This window comes from Entelurus aequoreus, linkage group LG14 (genome assembly GCF_033978785.1).
Source record: "Entelurus aequoreus isolate RoL-2023_Sb linkage group LG14, RoL_Eaeq_v1.1, whole genome shotgun sequence".
Classification (NCBI taxonomy): Eukaryota; Metazoa; Chordata; class Actinopteri; order Syngnathiformes; family Syngnathidae; genus Entelurus; species Entelurus aequoreus.
The window spans coordinates 29,717,408-29,736,672 of record NC_084744.1 but is presented as its reverse complement, the minus strand read 5'-3'; the positions used below and the strand labels follow the sequence as shown (position 1 = coordinate 29,736,672).

Sequence of the window (19,265 nt, the reverse complement as noted above, 5' to 3'; positions counted from 1 at the left end):
GATCGGGATAGACGAGCTTCACTGAACCCTGGCTGAAGTGGGCATGTATCGGACACTTCTGTCTCTTTGGATCGGGATAGACGAGCTTCACTGAACCCTGGCTGAGTGGGCATGTATCGGACACTTCTGTCTCTTTGGATCGGGATAGACGAGCATCACGGAACCCTGGCTGAGTGGGCATGTATCTGACAATTCTGTCTCTATGGATCGGGATAGACGAGCTTCACTGAACCCTGGCTGAGTGGGCATGTATCGGACACTTCTGTCTCTTTGGATCGGGATAGACGAGCTTCACGGAACCCTGGCTGAGTGGGCATGTATCGGACACTTCTGTCTCTTTGGATCGGGATAGACGAGCTTCACTGAACCCTGGCTGAGTGGGCATGTATCGGACACTTCTGTCTCTTTGGATCGGGATGGACGAGCTTCACTGAACCCTGGCTGAGTGGGCATGTATCGGACACTTCTGTCTCTTTGGATCGGGATAGACGAGCTTCACTGAACCCTGGCTGAGTGGGCATGTATCGGACACTTCTGTCTCTTTGGATCGGGATAGACGAGCTTCACTGAACCCTGGCTGAGTGGGCATGTATCGGACACTTCTGTCTCTTTGGATCGGGAAAGACGAGCTTCACGGAACCCTGGCTGAGTGGGCATGTATCGGACACTTCTGTCTCTTTGGATCAGGATAGACGAGCTTCACTGAACCCTGGCTGAGTGGGCATGTATCGGACACTTCTGTCTCTTTGGATCGGGATAGACGAGCTTCACGGAACCCTTGCTGAGTGGGCATGTATCGGACAATTCTGTCTCTTTGGATCGGGATAGACGAGCTCCACTGAACCCTGGCTGAGTGGGCATGTATCGGACACTTCTGTCTCTTTGGATCGGGATAGACGGGCTTCACGGAACCCTGGCTGAGTGGGCATGTAACGGACACTTCTGTCTCTTTGGATCGGGATAGACTGGCTTCACGGAACCCTTGCTGAGTGGGCATGTATCGGACACTTCTGTCTCTTTGGATCGGGATAGACGGGCTTCACTGAACTCTGGCTGAGTGGGCATGTATCGGACACTTTTGTCTCTTTGGATCGGGAAAGACGAGCTTCACGGAACCCTGGCTGAGTGGGCATGTATCGGACACTTCTGTCTCTTTGGATCGGGATAGACGGGCTTCACTGAACCCTGGCTGAGTGGGCATGTATCGGACAATTCTGTCTCTTTGGATCGGGAAAGACGGGCTTCACGGAACCCTGGCTGAGTGGGCATGTATCGGACACTTCTGTCTCTTTGGATCGGGATAGACGAGCCTCACGGAACCCTGGCTGAGTGGGCATGTATCGGACACTTCTGTCTCTTTGGATCGGGATAGACGCGCTTCACGGAACCCTGGCTGAGTGGGCATGTATCGGACACTTCTGTCTCTTTGGATCGGGATAGACGAGCCTCACGGAACCCTGGCTGAGTGGGCATGTATCGGACACTTCTGTCTCTTTGGATCGGGATAGACGAGCTTCACGGAACCCTGGCTGAGTGGGCATGTATCGGACACTTCTGTCTCTTTGGATCGGGATAGACGAGCTTCACGGAACCCTGGCTGAGTGGGCATGTATCGGACACTTCTGTCTCTTTGGATCGGGATAGACGAGCTTCACGGAACCCTGGCTGAGTGGGCATGTATCGGACACTTCTGTCTCTTTGGATGGATTCTCGCTAATATGTGTGGACTGGACATTGGCCAAGAGCTTGTGGTGGGCAGCCTAGGACGAAGTCGGCTCTCTTGGTTGCTTTGTTGATGTGACGATCTGTCACATCACATCTTATGTTTCCTTAGTTTGTGTTTATTTCCTGTGTTGCGCTCTTATTTCTGGTTCCTTTTCCTGCATGACTCTTTCCCCTCACCTGCCGCTGATTGGCAGCCTGGCCACACCGGGTAGTGGTTGTCAATTAGCCGGCTTCTATAAATGCCTGCACGGCCCTTTGTCAGGGCTCGAGGATTGTTTCTGTTACTGTTAGCTGCACGCTGTGTGCATGACTGCTCATCCTGCGTTGAATATAATGATATACTTGTCTTACCTGCACGTCATCCTCCTGTCTCATGCTTCTTGGGGTCACGACTATCGCAGCCATGCGAGTATGTGACAGAATGTTCGAGACAAAGTGACTTTGCGAAAACGCCTGTCGGCAACATGGAGCTGCGGTTTTGGACCGCACATGTCTTGGAGTACATGAAGCCAGGTTTATGCGGTTCCAACCCACGGCAAGCTCGCTCCTTCTCCCTTCGGCACGGCCGCCGCATCCTGCGCTGTGCCCGGCTCGGCCGCCGCCTCCCGCACAGCGCCCGGTTCGGCCACCACCTCCCACTCTTCCAGTGGGACTTCCAACGTCGCTTCCTGCCTCATCTCAAGTGGGTCTGCCGACACAACCATCTGCTTCGTTTCATGTGGGTCCTCCGACGCCACCATCTGCCTTGTCTCAAGTGAGTCTACCGATGACGCCACGTCCAGCTCGTACCCCAGCCCGGCCTCTTCCTGCTAGTCCAGTGATGGCTCGTCTGGAGCCCACCGCGTTCCCTGGCTTCTACAGCGGGGGACGTCACCAACCAACAGCTCCTGGAAGCGTCTGGCATCTGCTTCGTGAGGGAGGGGGGCTACTACTAACAGCTGTGCAGCGGAAGACTCACAGCTCTGCTCATCATCGCAGACGTATAGGATAAAAAACACGGCAATTTCAATAGGGTCCTTGCGGTGCTCTGCATCGCCCTTGCGAGGCTTGCTCCGCTGCTCGGTTCCTAAAAATCACTGTACATAAGTATTCACAGTACTTTGTTGATGAACCTTTGGCAGCAAGTACAGACTCAAGTCTTTTTGAATACAATGCCACAAGCTTGGCAAACCTATCTTTGGGCAGTTTCGCCCATTCCTCTTTGCAGCATGTATAGAGACATCCTGGATGAAAACCAACGCTTCCCATTCAACTTGATGGAGCTTGACACCAGACGGTCTATTTGATCCGTGCAGCGTTCACACTTGTCATGTTTGGATCGGTTAAAGCAAAGTGTGAATTGATACCGATACTCAACTGCACCTATATTTGTATTCATTTGGTGGTAATTTGTTTAAAAATTATTTTATTTAATATTTTTTACACAAGATAATGATGCACTTTTTACACTTCTAAATCTCATTTGCATGTATGCATTCATTTCAGTTTGTCCAAAGGTGTGTTTCCATAACCAGGAAGTAGTCTGTAGGCATTGAGTTAAATATGCCAGTCTTTACAGATTTTTTATACACTGAATTTTAAAACATTGAATTTATGTTTAATAAAATTTCAGCATAATTTGATGTAAAAAAATATGCAAAAGCAAAAAATTAAGTTACATAAATTCAATGTAAAACAAAAAGCTTTCTTAAAGACACAAATTAAAGGCCTACTGAAAGCCACTACTACCGACCACGCAGTCTGATAGTTTATACATCAATGATGAAATCTTAACATTGCAACACATGCCAATACGGCCGGGTTAACTTATAAAGTGCAATTTTAAATTCCCCGGAGAACTTCCGGTTGAAAACGTCTAGATATGATGACGTTTGCGCGTGACGTCAATGGTTGAAACGGAAGTATTGGTACCCCATTGTATCCAATACAAAAAGCTCTGTTTTCATCGCAAAATTCCACAGTATTCTGGACATCTGTGTTGGTGAATCTTTTGCAATTTGTTTAATGAACAATGAAGATTGCAAAGAAGAAAGCTGTAGGTGGAAACGGTGTATTAGCAGATGGCTGCAGCAACACAACCAGGAGGACTTGGATTTGGATAGCAGACGCGCTATCCGATGCTAGCCGCCGACCACATCAGTGATCGGGTGAAGTCCTTCGTCGCACCGTCGATCGCTGGAACGCAGGTGAGCACGGGTGTTGATGAGCAGATGAGGGCTGGCGTAGGTGGATAGCTAATGTTTTTAGCATAGCTCCATGAGGTCCCGTAGCTAAGTTTGCTTCAATGGCGTTGTTAGCAACAGCATTGTTAAGCTTCGCCAGGCTGGAAAACATTAACTGTGTATTTACATGTCCATGGTTTAATAGTATTGTTGATTTTCTGTCTATCCTTCCAGTCAGGGGCTTATTTATTTTATTTCTATATGCAGTTAAGCTCGATGCTATCACGTTAGCTCCATAGCCAAAGTGCTTCACCGATGTATTGTCGTGGAGATAAAAGTCACTGTGAATGTCCATTTCGCGTTCTCGACTCTCATTTTCAAGAGGATATAGTATCCGAGGTGGTTTAAAATACAAATCCGTGATCCACAAAAGAAAAAGGATAAAGTGTGGAATCCAATGAGCCCTTGTACCTAAGTTACGGTCAGAGCGAAAAAAGATACGTCCTGCACTGCACTCTAGTCCTTCACTCTCACGTTCCTCATCCACAAATCTTTCATCCTGGCTCAAATTAATGGGGTAATCGTCGCTTTCTCGGTCCGAATCGCTCTCGCTGCTGGTGTAAACAATGGGGAAATGTGAGGAGCCTTTCAACCTGTGACGTCACGCTACTTCCGGTACAGGCAAGACTTTTTTTTAAATCAGCGACCAAAAGTTGCGAACTTTATCGTCGATGTTCTCTACTAAATCCTTTCAGCAAAAATATGGCAATATCGCGAAATGATCAAGTATGACACAGATTGGATCTGCTATCCCCGTTTAAATAAAATAATGTCATTTCAGTAGGCCTTTAACCTCAATTAATGCTGGCTGGAAAATTGCAACATTACCTAAAGGCAGTCTTCTGCGAGTGTTTGAGCCACTACAGAGTCTGCAACCAGACATACAGTAATACCACGTGGAACAAATGTATGGAAATATGGTACCCTTTGACTTTACGTGAATCGTACCTGGTACTACCAACGTAATTCAGTCAGTATCTGTAAAAGTAACAAATTTGGTACCCATTCCTAAGCATTGCCAACCTGTAGAATTTGTCACGCAGATATTCAGCATTGAGACATTTTGTTGTCTTCAGCTCAATGTAGCAGGCTGGAGGATCCGGGGCATTAGGATCTTTATCTCGGCAATCCACTTCACCAGAGAACAGGAGACTGTGATCTGCGAGACGGGTTTGGACCACGACGTAGAAGGCCTCAATAGCGTTGACCACGCCACTTGTATCCGGTAAACCGTCAATGGTATCTTCAGGGAAAAATAGTATATCAATTGTAACAGAACAAAACCCGAGTACAAAACAATCGAATAGACCAGGGATTTAAAATAAATAAATAAATACAGGGTTTCCCCCTGTATGTACAAACCCCGTTTCCATATGAGTTGGGAAATTGTGTTAGATGTAAATATAAACGGAATACAATGATTTGCAAATCCTTTTCAACCCATATTCAGTTGAATGCGCTACAAAGACAAGATATTTGATGTTTAAACTCATAAACTTTTTTTTTTTTTTGCAAATAATAATTGACTTAGAATTTCATGGCTGCAACACGTGCCAAAGTAGTTGGGAAAGGGCATGTTCACCACTGTGTTACATTGCCTTTCCTTTTAACAACACTCAGTAAACGTTTGGGAACTGAGGAGACACATTTTTGAAGCTTCTCAGGTGGAATTCTTTCCCATTCTTGCTTGATGTACAGCTTAAGTTGTTCAACAGTCCGGGGGTCTCCCTTGTGCTATTTTAGGCTTCATAATGCGCCACACATTTTCAATGGGAGACAGGTCTGGACTGCAGGCAGGCCAGTCTAGTACCCGCACTCCTTTACTATGAAGCCATGTTGTCCTTGCTGAAATAAGCAGGGGCGTCCTTGGTAACGTTGTTTGGATGGCAACATATGTTTCTCCAAAACCTGTATGTACCTTTCATTATTAATGGCGCCTTCACAGATGTGTAAGTTACCCATGTCTTGGGCACTAATACACCCCCATACCATCACACATGCTGGCTTTTCAACTTTGCGCCTATAACAATCCGGATGGTTCTTTTCCTCTTTGGTCCGGAGGACACAACGTCCACAGTTTCCAAAACCAATTTGAAATGTGGACTCGTCAGACCACAGAACACTTTTCCACTTTGTATCAGTCCATCTTAGATGAGCTCAGGCCCAGCGAAGCCGACAGCGTTTCTGGGTGTTGTTGATAAACGGTTTTCGCCTTGCATAGGAGAGTTTTAACTTGCACTTACAGATGTAGCGACCAACTGTAGTTACTGACAGTGGGTTTCTGCAGTGTTCCTGAGCCCATGTGGTGATATCCTTTACACACTGATGTCGCTTGTTGATGCAGTACAGCCTGAGGGACGGAAGGTCACGGGCTTAGCTGCTTACGTGCAGTGATTTCTCCAGATTCTCTGAACCTTTTGATGATATTACGGAGCGTAGATGGTGAAATCCCTAAATTCCTTGCAATAGCTGGTTGAGAAAGGTTTTTCTTAAACTGTTCAACAATTTGCTCACGCATTTGTTGACAAAGTGGTGACCCTCGCCCCATCCTTGTTTGTGAATGACTGAGCATTTCATGGAATCTACTTTTATACCCAATCATGGCACCCACCTGTTCCCAATTTGCCTGTTCACCTGTGGGATGTTCCAAATAAGTGTTTGATGAGCATTCCTCAACTTTATCAGTATTTATTGCCACCTTTCCCAACTTCTTTGTCACGTGTTGCTGGCATCAAATTCTAAAGTTAATGATTATTTACAAAAAAAATTTTTATCAATTTGAACATCAAATATGTTGTCTTTGTAGCATATTCAACTGAATATGGGTTGAAAATGATTTGCAAATCATTGTATTCCGTTTATATTAACATCTAACACAATTTCCCAACTCATATGGAAACGGGGTTTGTATTATTTTGTGTATGCATTTCATTGAATAAATGCGTAGGATGTGTTTTACTTTGTTTTAGAATCAGCTACTATGTGTTTCATTGATGTGGGAGCTTCACAGTGCTGCAGCCAAACGAGACAATCATTGGATGAATACTCGACGTTGAGCGAATGAATAAGAGTGATCGAAAGGGGGTCACCGAGCTTTCGTGTAATGATTGGATTACCTGTCCGGGCTGAATCCCTTTTTGATTGACAGCAAAATGAGCGAATCAGCTATCTTGAAATATAAAACACTGCCAAAGCATTTTTCAATTTAATTCATTTGTTCCTGTTGATATGGAGATATTTATCGTTGGCCAAACAGCTCCATTTTTGTTTCATCTGACCACAGAAATTTCCTCCAGATCGTCTTATCTTTGTCCATGTGATGTCAGATGAAACAACAATTGAGCTGTTTGGCCACATTACCCAGCAAAATGTTTGGAGGAGGCCTTTAATCCCAGGAACACCATACCTACCGTCAAGCATGGTGGTGGTAGTATTATGCTCTGGGCCTGTTTTGCTGCCAATGGAACTGGTGCTTTACAGAGAGTTAGACATGACGTTCTTTACAAGTGTATGTCAACTTTTGACCACGACTGTAGATGCCCATGTCTGTTGTCCACATTTACTTTACAAAAGATAATTGTGGGATGTTTTTCTTGTTGCCCCACTTAAGTTTGATTCTATGAAATGTTTGGATATATTTAGTGTTTAGTGCAAGAAGAAGAAAAAACAAGAAGACAGAGAGGGGAATTGTGGGGACCCCTGAAATAGACCCTCCTACCTGAACACATGTACTGCTCAAACTTGTACCCCCAGTATATGTTCTCTTCATGTCTGCCAATGCAAGGGGCTTTACGTTGGCGAGCAGCTTCTGTTTCTACTTCATTGATGTAAAGCGTTCCTCGGAACTTGGTGACGGCCAGCGACCAGATTGAATATTTTTGATATGGTGTCGTCAACAAGTGTGTCAAGCGGCCACGGGTCGTCACAAAGTCAAAATCCAAAGCTCTGAGGAGAGAGAAAAAGTTAAGATGCATTAAGTGTATCATGTAACCAAGTGGTCCCCAACCACCGGGCCACGGCCCGGTACCGGTCCGCGGACCGATTGGTACCGCGCAATAATTTTTTTTAATTTCATTTTTTTTAAATTAAATCAACATAAAAAACACAATATACACATTATATATCAATATTAGGGATGTCCGATAATGGCTTTTTGCCAATAAAAAAACCCGATACTGATAATAAAAAAAAACCGATACCGATAATTTCCGATATTACATTTTAACGCATTTATCGGTCGATAATATCGGCAGACCGATATTATCGGACATCTCTAATCAATATAGATCAATACAGTCTTCAGGGATACAGTCCGTAAGCACAGATGATTGTATTTTTTTATGAAAAAATTAATAAATATAAAAAAATTAAAATAAACCCGGGGGGGGGGGGGATTATTTCTTGCCGTGACCCGCCATTTTTCCTATATGCCGCCTCCGGAAATGACGTTTTGGATGTTTCGGATTGGCTAAAATGGTCTTAAGTCCTAGGCTACAGCGCCCCCAGTATTTTGGCATGCGTATGACACTCAGTGTATGCGTTTGCTTGGGGACAGAGATAGTTTATTAAATGCGCACGTGTGGCTGGAGATCTTGTTAAGACCTTAGTTTAGGCCAGGGGTGTCCAAACTTTTTCCACTGAGGGCCGCACACGGAAAAATTAAAGCATGTGGGGGCCATTTTGATATTTTAAATTTTTAAATCAGAACAAAATATATGGATTTTTTATTTTATTTTACCTTTAGGGGTCCCGGGACCATAAAGGGTCTCAGTCATTAAATTGTTAAAAATAAGTCCAATTATTATTACTTTTTATTTATTTACAGTAAATCTCTATATCAACTTCAAGTTGATATAAAGTAATAAAAAAATAGGTTTTATGGCTTTTATGTCAAAAACAACTTTGTTGTTTATAGTAAAACTGAAATATGCAGTATTTAGTAATTAGAGCCAAAAAAGATCAATAATGCATTGATTTTAATTCCTTAATATTTTTGAGTAATCACAGTGAAAAGATAAATAAAATACCACTAAATATATTTGGGATCCAAAAGGTGCCCCACTCATAAAGTGATACATTTTTATTAGGTGTTTCTTTTACTTTCAACACTTAAGTTAGGAGATCAACTTCAGATATATCTGTCCATTTTACATTTCGTCAAAGAAAACTTTGATGTTTTTATATATGCATATTTATTTATAAATACACAATATATGCAATATTTACCACTTAAAACATTTTAAAGTGAAATATTTGAAGTAATTGGAGCCTTAAAAATAATTTTTTATTACATGGATTTGTTGTCTTTTTTTTTTTTTTTGAGCAATGGTAAAAAAAAGAAAAATAAAGAAAGACAAAATAAAAAAAACTGCCCGCATGGCAGCTTTTGTGTCAACATTGCAACTTTTCTCGTTAGATTTTACCTCATTCATTTTTATTTTTGCAATAACATTTACAGAATGAGTGGCGGGCCAGTAAACAATTAGCTGCGGGCCGCAAATGGCCCCCGGGCCGCACTTTGGACACCCCTGGTTTAGGCGGTGGCTCTTTGTTGCTAAGGCGGCCACCTTAACAACAAAGCACTGCGGGAAACCCTGGTGTGTAGAATTTAAAATAAAAGATATCACAATGTAAAATATCAAAATGGCCCCGGCAGGCTTTGATTTTTTTTAGTGTGCGGCCCTCGGTGGAAAAAGTTTGGACACCTGTGGGTTACATCAGTGAAAACAGTTTAGCTCGTTACAGAAGCTACAAAACTGACCTTCCTTTGAGCAGATTGAGTTTCTGGAGCATCACATTTGTGAGGTCAATTAAACGCTCAAAATGGCCAGAAAAAGAGAACTTTCACCTGAAACTCGACAGTCTATTCTTGTTCTTAGAAATGAAGGCTATTCCACAAAATTGTTTGGGTGACCCCAAACTTTTGAACGGTAGTGTATATACTATGCACATATAAAAAAGGTTGTTGTGATAAAATAAGTTGGAATTTCACAAGAAAAAGGTCACAATTTCACAAGAAAAACTTGTAATTTTGGCAGAATTATAATAAAAGTCGTCATTTTACTCAACGCAAGTCAAAATGTTACAAGAAAATCTGAACATTTGTGCAATGTTATGATATAAATTGGAATTTTACTCAATAACAGTGGCAATTTTACGAGAAAAGCTTAAAATGTTGGAAATTTTTATGAAAAGAGTCGTAATTTTACTCGACAAAAGTCACAATTTTATAAGAAAACTTTCAAATTTTGGCAATAATAATAGTCGGAATTTTGCTCGGCAAAATTATCACAAAAGTCATTTTATTCCTGCGATGAGGTGGCGACTTCGAAGGGAATAAGCGGTAGAAAATGGATGGATGGATGACAGAGAAGTAGAGCTACTTTTAAGCATCATTTTGGAGTTTAAAGTTAACAAAACTCAACAAAGTGTTGACTGGGAAACTTGCCAGTCCAAGTACGGTGACATTCTTACCCTATTTTTGGAGCAGTACGGACTTGGAGGGACGTCTGAGGAATTTCCTCACCGGAAAGAGGACATCTCAAAAACAACTATCGACACTAAACTGAAAGCGTTTCGTGGAAAGTACAGACAAGCAGTCGACGCAGGTGGAAGAAGTGGTTACGGTAGAGTTGTTTTGCTGTACTTCCAACTATGCCAGCAGATCATACTTGCCAACCTTGAGACCTCCGATACCGGGAGGTGGGGGTGGGGGGTGGGGGTGGGGGTCGTGTCGGGGGTGGAGCGGGGGCGTGGTTAAGATGGGAATATATTTAAGCTAGAATTCACCAACTCAAGTATTTCATATATATATACTAATATATATATATATGTATATATAATACTTGACTTTCAGTGAATTCTAGCTATATATATATATATATTTATTTTATTATACATATAAATAAATAAAAATACTTGAATTTCAGTGTTCTGTAGGCTATCCAGTAGATGGCAGTATTGTCCTGTTTAAGAGTGTCACAACATTGCTGTTTACGGCAGAAGAACTGCTTTATGGTAGACTAAACGTGACTGCTGTTGTTGTGTGTTGTTACCGCGCTGGGAGGACGTTAATGAAACTGCCTAACAATAAACCCACATAAGAAACCAAGAACTCGCCCTCGATCATTCTACAGTTATGATGTCATTGGGCAGGCAAGCTGTTTATATTGTGGGAAAGCGGACGTGAGAGCTGTCCCCACTCAGGTCCGGCTGAATACCGGGAGTTTGTCGGGAGAAAATTTCTGCCGGGAGGCGCTGAATACCGGGAGTCTCCCGCTAAAAACGGGAGGGTTGGCAAGTATGCAGCAGATCTGGGGCGCTTCTCCATCAACTACATTTATTCCATTTGGAATAGAAACATCAGATATTGACACAAGCTCTCACGAGAGTTGGGATTCTCCATTCATCCTTGACAGCCTGGTCACAGACAAAGATATGCCCAATGATGTACAAGAGCAGCAAGATTCCAATGGGAGCAATTCACAATCTTCTGTGGTGAAAGAGAGAAGAGCTCTACTTCAGGTATGTGGGCGCTAACTTCATTGCTAGGAAGTAATATTGTTAAAAGGCAGATGTTGTATATCTGGGCATGGAAATATTTTTACATGAACTGCACTGCAATTGCAAATGCTCTCAGATGAGCAGAAGAAATACTTGCTTTGGAATCAGAAGTCAAGATGGCAAGCCTATATTAAAGTTCAGCTTTTTATTGATTGATTGAAACTTTTATTAGTAGATTGCACAGTACAGTACATATTCCGTACAATTGACCACTAAATGGTAACACCCGAATAAGTTTTTCAACTTGTTTAAAGGCCTACTGAAAGCCACTACTACCGACCACGCAGTCTGATAGTTTATATATCAATGATGAAATCTTAACATTGCAACACATGCCAATTAACTTATAAAGTGCAATTTTAAATTTCCCGCTAAACTTCCAGTTGAAAACGTCTATGTATGATGACGTATGCGCGTGACGTCAATCGTTGAAACGGAAGTATTTGGACGCCATTGAATCCAATACAAAAAGCTCTGTTTTCATCTCAAAATTCCACAGTATTCTGGACATCTGTGTTGGTGAATCTTTTGCAATTTGTTTAATGAACAATGAAGACTGCAAAGAAGAAAGTTGTAGGTGGGATCGGTGTATTAGCGGCGGGCTGCAGCAACACAAGCAGGAGGACTTTGAGGTGGATAGCAGATGTGCTATCCGACGCTAGCCGCCGACCGCATCAGTGATCGGGTGAAGTCCTTCGTCGCACCGTCGATCGCTGGAACGCAGGTGAGCACGGGTGTTGATGAGCAGATGAGGGCTGGCGTAGGTGGATAGCTAATGTTTTTAGCATAGCTCTGTGAGGTCCCGTTGCTAAGTTAGCTTCAATGGCGTCGTTAGCAACAGCATTGTTAAGCTTCGTCAGGCTGGAAAGCATTAACCATGTAGTTACAGGTCCATGGTTTAATAATATTGTTGATTTTCTGTCTATCCTTCCAGTCGAGGGGTTTATTTCTTTTGTTTCTATATGCAGTTAAGCCCGATGCTATCACGTTAGCTCTGTAGCTAAAGTGTTTTGCCGATGTATTGTCGTGGAGATAAAAGTCACTGTGAATGTCCATTTCGCGTTCTTGACTCTCATTTTCAAGAGGATATAGTATCCGAGGTGGTTTAAAATACAAATCCGTGATCCACAATAGAAAAAGGAGAGAGTGTGGAATCCAATGAGCCAGTTTGTACGTAAGTTACAGTCAGAGCGAAAAAAGATGCGTCCTGCACTGCACTCTAGTCCTTCACTCTCACGTTCCTCATCCACAAATCTTTCATCCTGGCTCAAATTAATGAGGTAATCGTCGCTTTCTCGGTCCGAATCGCTCTCGCTGCATTGAAAACAATGGGGAAATGTGAGGAGCCTTTCAACCTGTGACGTCACGCTACTTCCGGTACAGGCAAGGCTTTTTTTATCAGCGACCAAAAGTTGCAAACTTTATCGTCGATGTTCTCTACACAATCCTTTCAGCAAAAATATGGCAATATCGCGAAATGATCAAGTATGACACATAGAATGGATCTGCTATCCCCGTTTGAATTTAAAAAAATTCATTTCAGTAGGCCTTTAAGTTACCGTATTTTCGGACTGTAAATCGCAGTTTTTTTCATAGTTTGGCCAGGGGTGCGACTTATACTCAGGAGCGACTTATGTGTGAAATTATTAACACATTACCGTAAAATATTAAATAATATTATTTAGCTCATTCACGTAAGAGACTAAACCAGTGGTTCTTAACCTTGTTGGAGGTACCGAACCCCACCAGTTTCATATGCACATTCACCGAACCCTTCTTTAGTGACAAATACAATTTTTTGTTTTTTCAAATTCAAGACAAAGTTATATGTTTTTTTTTACTAGTGGACAAAATGAACCTTGCATGAACATCACCTTGTTCAAAGAACAAAACCAACACAGTGCATAAACTCACAAAAAATTACACACCTGCAAATCAGATGGAAAATTAGAGGGAACATTGTTTGGGGGTATCCATAATACTTAGACTTCTTTTTTATTGTCATTCAAATTTTAATCAATCAATTTTTGAGTCTGGTGTGTCTTGACCGCTGCGGCGGAGGCTCTGCCAAACCCCTGAGGCCGACTCACCGAACCCCTAGGGTTCGATCGAACCCAGGTTAAGAACCACTGGACTAGACTTATAAGATTTCATGGGATTTAGCGATTAGGAGTGACAGATTGTTTGGTAAACGTATAGCATGTTCTATATGTTATAGTTATTTGAATGACTCTTACCATAATATGTTACGTTAACATACCAGTTGGTTATTTATGCCTCATATAACGTACACTTATTCAGCCTGTTGTTCACTATTCTTTATTTATTTTAAATTGCCTTTCAAATGTCTATTCTTGGTGTTGGCTTTTATCAAATACATTTCCCCAAAAAAATGCGACTTATACTCCAGTGCGACTTATATATGTTTTTTTCCTTCTTTATTATGCATTTTCGGCAGGTGCGACTTATACTCCGGTGCGACTTATACTTCGAAAAATACGGTAATCAATTCATGGTACAAATATATACTATCAGCATAATACAGTCATCACACAAGTTTGTGTGATGACAAGCTGATTTAGATGTATTTAAATAGGGTTGTATTAAAAATGCTTTGAGTAGTTTCTTGTAATAAATAATATTGACTTAAGTAAAACTGCAGTTGCATTAAATATAATTTTTTTCTGTCAAAATTAAAATACCTCGATGAAGTGCTTTATTGACACACATTGTTTCCCGACGATGTTGAGGGCAATTTGACATGTTGTAAATAACATGTCAATCAATCAATCAATGTTTATTTATATAGCCCTAAATCACAAGCGTCTCAAAGGGCTGCACAAGCCACAACGACATCCTCGGTACAGAGCCCACATACGGGCAAGGAAAAACTCACCCCAGTGGGACATCAATGTGAATGACTATGAGAAACCTTGGAGAGGACCGCATATGTGGGTAACACCCTTATTAAAGAAATTCATAAAGTCATCTGCAGAGTGGGTGGAGCTACTGGGAGGAGTCCCTTGTTGGGTTAGCGATGCTACTGTACTAAACAAAAATGTAGGATCATTTTTGTTCAGGTGGATGAGATTTGAGTAATATTTCGCTTTAGCTGAGGTAAGCATGCGTTTATAAGTTATTAAACTATCACACCATGCTTGATGGAAAACCTCAAGTTTAGTCGCGCGCCATTTACGTTCCAGCTTTCTACATGATAATTTATGGGCTTTGGTTTCTTCTGTATCTTACACCTGTGCTAAAGTGGGTTTATCCCCAATAATGAAGGGAATAAGCGGTAGAAAATGGATGGATGGATGTATTCATGATTATTGAATGTTATTGTGTAAAAATCCTTATAAAAAATGTTTTTTTTTTCCACTGGGCAAAACTCAACAGCCACAAGCAGGACAGACTAAAACGAAAACTTCCAATGGAGACAAAGTCGCTGAATGCAGTAGAAGAAGACGTCCAGTTAAAGAAGAGACTTCTAGACATGATGGAGACATCAGAGAAGCGATCGTCTGACAATCTAGACAAACTAACATCAAGCGATGAGTAGGGCTGCAACTAACGATTAATTTGATAATCGGTTAATCTGTCGATTATTACTTCGATTAATAATCGGATAAAAGAGAAAAACTACATTTCTATCCTATCCAGTATTTTATGGGAAAAAAAACAGCATACTGGCACCATACTTATTTTGATTATTTTTTCTCAGCTGTTTGTACATGTTGCAGTTTATAAATAAAGGTTTGTAAAAAATAAAAATAAATACAAAATAAAAAATTGCCTCTGCGCATGCGCATATCATAGATCCAACGAATCGATGACTAAATTAATCGCCAACTATTTTTATAATCGATTAGTTGTTTCAGCCCTAGCGATGAGGTGGAGACGTGATGGCGACAGGCCGAGTTACACTGTTCCTTACACCCACCCACCCCTTCCCCGTCCTGCCGCCCAGGGCCGGCCCGTGGCATAGGCCGTATAGGCAAATGCTAAGGGCGCCGTCCATCAGGGGGCGCCACGCCAGTGCCACAAATGTTGGAGGAAAGAAAAAAAAAAAAGAAAAAAAAGTTGGTACTATTATTTCTTAATACAAAAATAATCCCACGTTAATTAAAATGCAAAGTAAAGCCTACTTAATAAAAAATATTATTTGTTACAACATTATACCCCCTCCCGTCCCTCCGCACGGTGCGCCCCCTCCCTTCCCGTATCATGACTCTTTTTGGACGTCACCACATCAAAAAATCAACGCAAGATGTCAAAACGGCCAAAACTGTCAGGTGCCCAGGGAAGAAAAAAGAGAAAAGAAGAAGAGGAGGAGAAACGAGAAAAAGACAGAGGTAGCAGGTAGGTAACGTTAGCCTACATGAAATTATTTGTCTGCTACAGAATGTGATAGTAACCTGGCTTTTTAGCATTAAGCTAATGTTACATGATTCGGCAATTGCTAATCAATAAATAGCTAGTTCTGTTTTAACGTCGGGTTATTATTGTGGAGGGGGCTAAATTGTTATGGAAAATAATAATGTAACGTTAGGTAATTACAGTACTCCCACCTTACATTCCTCAGGGATATTTGTATTAGATCTTTTAAGCAGGTGTTTTCTGTTTACATTGTTATTGCCTTCTGGTTAGCTAATGTTTGCCCTGCAGGTAATAGTCACTTTTCCACCCCTTTATATATTAGGTATAGTTGTAAGCCTAGTTGTTAAAGTGCACATCATTAATGTTAATTAAGCAATATCACATGAGAGGGAATGCTGTTTTTTAATTTGAGCACTGCTGTGATTTGGTTAAAGATAATCATAACATAACATTCTCATATAATATATTATACTGTTACTTTGCATTCTGCTATTCAGCATTTCACTGTAATGATGACAATAAATTGAATCTAATCTAATTTGCATATCAGTTAACATCATACATATATCTCCTTGGTTTTTCATCTATATTATATCATTTCATTTTATTCCTGGAATCATATGTTTTTATTATTAGACTGTAATACTTCACTGCCGATGTGGGGGGGCGCCTCCTAAAATCTTGCCTAGGGCGCCAGATTGGTTAGGGCCGGGCCTGCTGCCGCCTGTCCCAGGAGACGCCCCCTTCCCATGGAGAGACACTACTTTAGCTCACAAATTTTCTGGGGGATACACTGTATACACTATATAATTATTTTAACATTTAGGGCTCATGTTTGGGCCCAGGCACCCGCAAGGGTCTCACTCAGAGAAATGAATGTCATATATTAATATTTTCTATTATTCAATGCTTAAATCTCTCTAGATCAACTTCAGTTTCATCTGTCAATAGAAAGTTTTTTTTTAAATGTTGTATGCCCTTTTTGTCAAAACCCGTTTCATGGCATAAACACAAAATGTGCAATATTCCCCCCAACCCAACCCTCCAAAAAAATGTCCAAGTGGAATATTTGATGTAAAGTAATTTGAGCCCTAAATAAGTCAATAATTCATTACAACATTCATCCATCCATCCATTTTCTACCGCTTGTCCCTTTTGAGGTCGCGGGGGGGTGCAACATTGACTTTAATTTGTTAGTTTTTTAACATTAAGAATTAAAAAAAAACATCCCAATATAATTATTGGGGATCCAAAAAGTGCCCACTCATACAAGTGTGAAAATTAAGTCATACATTTATTTTGAAACTTTCAATTGCTTTAGATTAACTTTAGATCTGTCGATTATTTGTTTTTATTTGTTATTTGTTTTTGTTTATTTTTATGACCTTTGTTTTTCATATGGCGCAAACAAAATATACAATATTTTCCCCAAAAAAATTATTTCAAAGTGGAATTTTTGATGTTGAGTAATTTGAGCCTTGAATAGGTCAACAATTCATAACATTGATTTTGATTCATAAGTTTTTTTTTGAGCAATGACAGTTTTAAATTAAGAACAAACACTGCATGGCAGATTTGTGTTATTAGAGTCAACATTTCTTGTTACATTTACCTATATGCTCTATTAGTTCACTTTAAAAAGAATATTTATTTTTTTAACTAGTATATTTAGAACAGTGGTTCTTAACCTTGTTGGAGGTACCGAACCCCACCAGTTTCATATGCGCCTTCACCGAACCCTTCTTTAGTGAAAAATAAAATGTTTAGTTTTTTTCAAATTCAAGACAAAGCTATGTTTTTTTACTGGTGCACAAAATGAACCGTGCATGAACATCACCTTGTTCAAAGAACAAAACCAACACAGTGCATGAACTCACAACAAATTACACTCCCGCAAATCAGTCTGACTTCTGCTTTTGCCGTATCCGTAATACGCCGATAGGGAGAAGTTGTTATTTACACGATGAGTCGGGTGTGTCTTGACCTCTGCCGAACCCCTGAGCCCGACTCACCGAACCCCTAGGGTTCGATCGAACCCAGGTTAAGAACCACTGATTTAGAATGTCTAATGGGCCGCGAAAACATTAGGTGTGGGTCCCAAATGGCCCCCCTGCCACACTTTGGACACCCCTGATCTAACGAAAATATTGGTTAGTGTAGTATTCTTACGATGAAGACGAGGATGACAACACCTTCTGTTTGAGGTTTGACTTGTTGGCTAAGATCCAATGGAGGATGTGGTCCATACGTTTCTCCAAACTGTCATCTTTCTTCACATAGCGGTCCTTGTAGCCGTCATTCAGATCAAATTGCGGGGCTTGGTGAGGTTCCACATAGTATCTCATCCGACTCTTGTCATTGATGACTCTCTGGTCTGAGTCGCAGGAAAATGAACCCACCTCAACTCGTCGATTGAATAGAGGGGCTTCATTTACATAATCCCAGTACTGGGTACTCAGAGACATTGTTCTAAAAAAGGAGACAGGGAGAGAAGTTAAAACAATTGAGGTAAAAGTAGCATAAAAAGCCCTCAAAAACTCACCTAAACCGGCTGAAGTGTCAAGCTGCTGATACCACTGTGTAGTCCTCCAGCTATGTTGCCTTGCACTGGTTTTGTTTTCCTGGGTATGTGTAGCTTTCACTTTCGTTTGTCAGACTGAGTTTTACATTTCAAAGGAAGTCCATGGTCACCTGATAAACTCCACGCAGGAGAGGGGGCAGAGCAGAAAAGGGAGACAGCAGATCAACTGGTCTAAAAAGGGGTCTATTTAAACCAGGGGTCTCAAACTCAATTTACCTGGGGGCCACTGGATGCAAAAACTGGGTGAGGCTGGGCCGCAAGAAAAGATTTCTTTAAAAAAATCTAACATGCCCTTTTTAATGAATTCACCTTCTTTGAATGGCTTTCCCGCCCTCGCAACCATCTCACTCACCATGTAGCTAGCTTTGACTGCTGCATCGCTCTTTTCGCTTGCTTTCTTGAATAAATCTTGTTGCCTCAGTAGACTGGTTTTAAAATGTGCAACCCGGTTCACTCTCTCATCTCCCTGGTATTTTGCATACTCCTCAGCATGTCTAGTTGTGTAATGACGTTTCAAATTGTATTCCTTGTGCACCGCAACTTTCTCTGTGCAAATAAGACACACCCCTGTGCTCAACAAAGAAATATTGCATTTCCTACTTTTCCTGGAATTGTCTTTGCTCATCACTAACCTTTCTCTTCACTGCACGCTTTGAAAAAGACATGTTTGGGGTTGTGGAATATATTTGTATTTAGCCGACGCACGGAGAATAATGTTATTTCCGCAATGTGTGTCGTTCGTCTTTTCCTCCCTACAGCAACACGGCGGTCGGCGGAAAGCACCGGGATCGCGAGCG

General features: G+C 41.4%; 1 protein-coding gene across 2 annotated transcripts in view; it reads right to left on the bottom strand.

Moving 5' to 3' along the window:
• The window catches only part of LOC133664714 (decapping and exoribonuclease protein-like), a 29,061-nt gene extending 10,479 nt beyond the window's left edge, over nucleotides 1-18,582 (bottom strand). The window contains exons 1-4 of one of the 2 annotated variants that reach the window (XM_062069560.1): nucleotides 18,430-18,582; nucleotides 18,057-18,356; nucleotides 7,666-7,892; nucleotides 4,971-5,190 (exon numbers count right to left, since the gene is read on the bottom strand). In XM_062069560.1, coding sequence (XP_061925544.1) covers nucleotides 4,971-5,190; nucleotides 7,666-7,892; nucleotides 18,057-18,352 — 743 coding nt within the window. In that variant the 5' untranslated portion in view covers nucleotides 18,353-18,356; nucleotides 18,430-18,582. The remainder of the gene's footprint in view (nucleotides 1-4,970; nucleotides 5,191-7,665; nucleotides 7,893-18,056; nucleotides 18,357-18,429) is intronic. The other variant, XM_062069561.1, reaches the window with a different exon arrangement.
• Nucleotides 18,583-19,265: the final 683 nt, after the last annotated feature.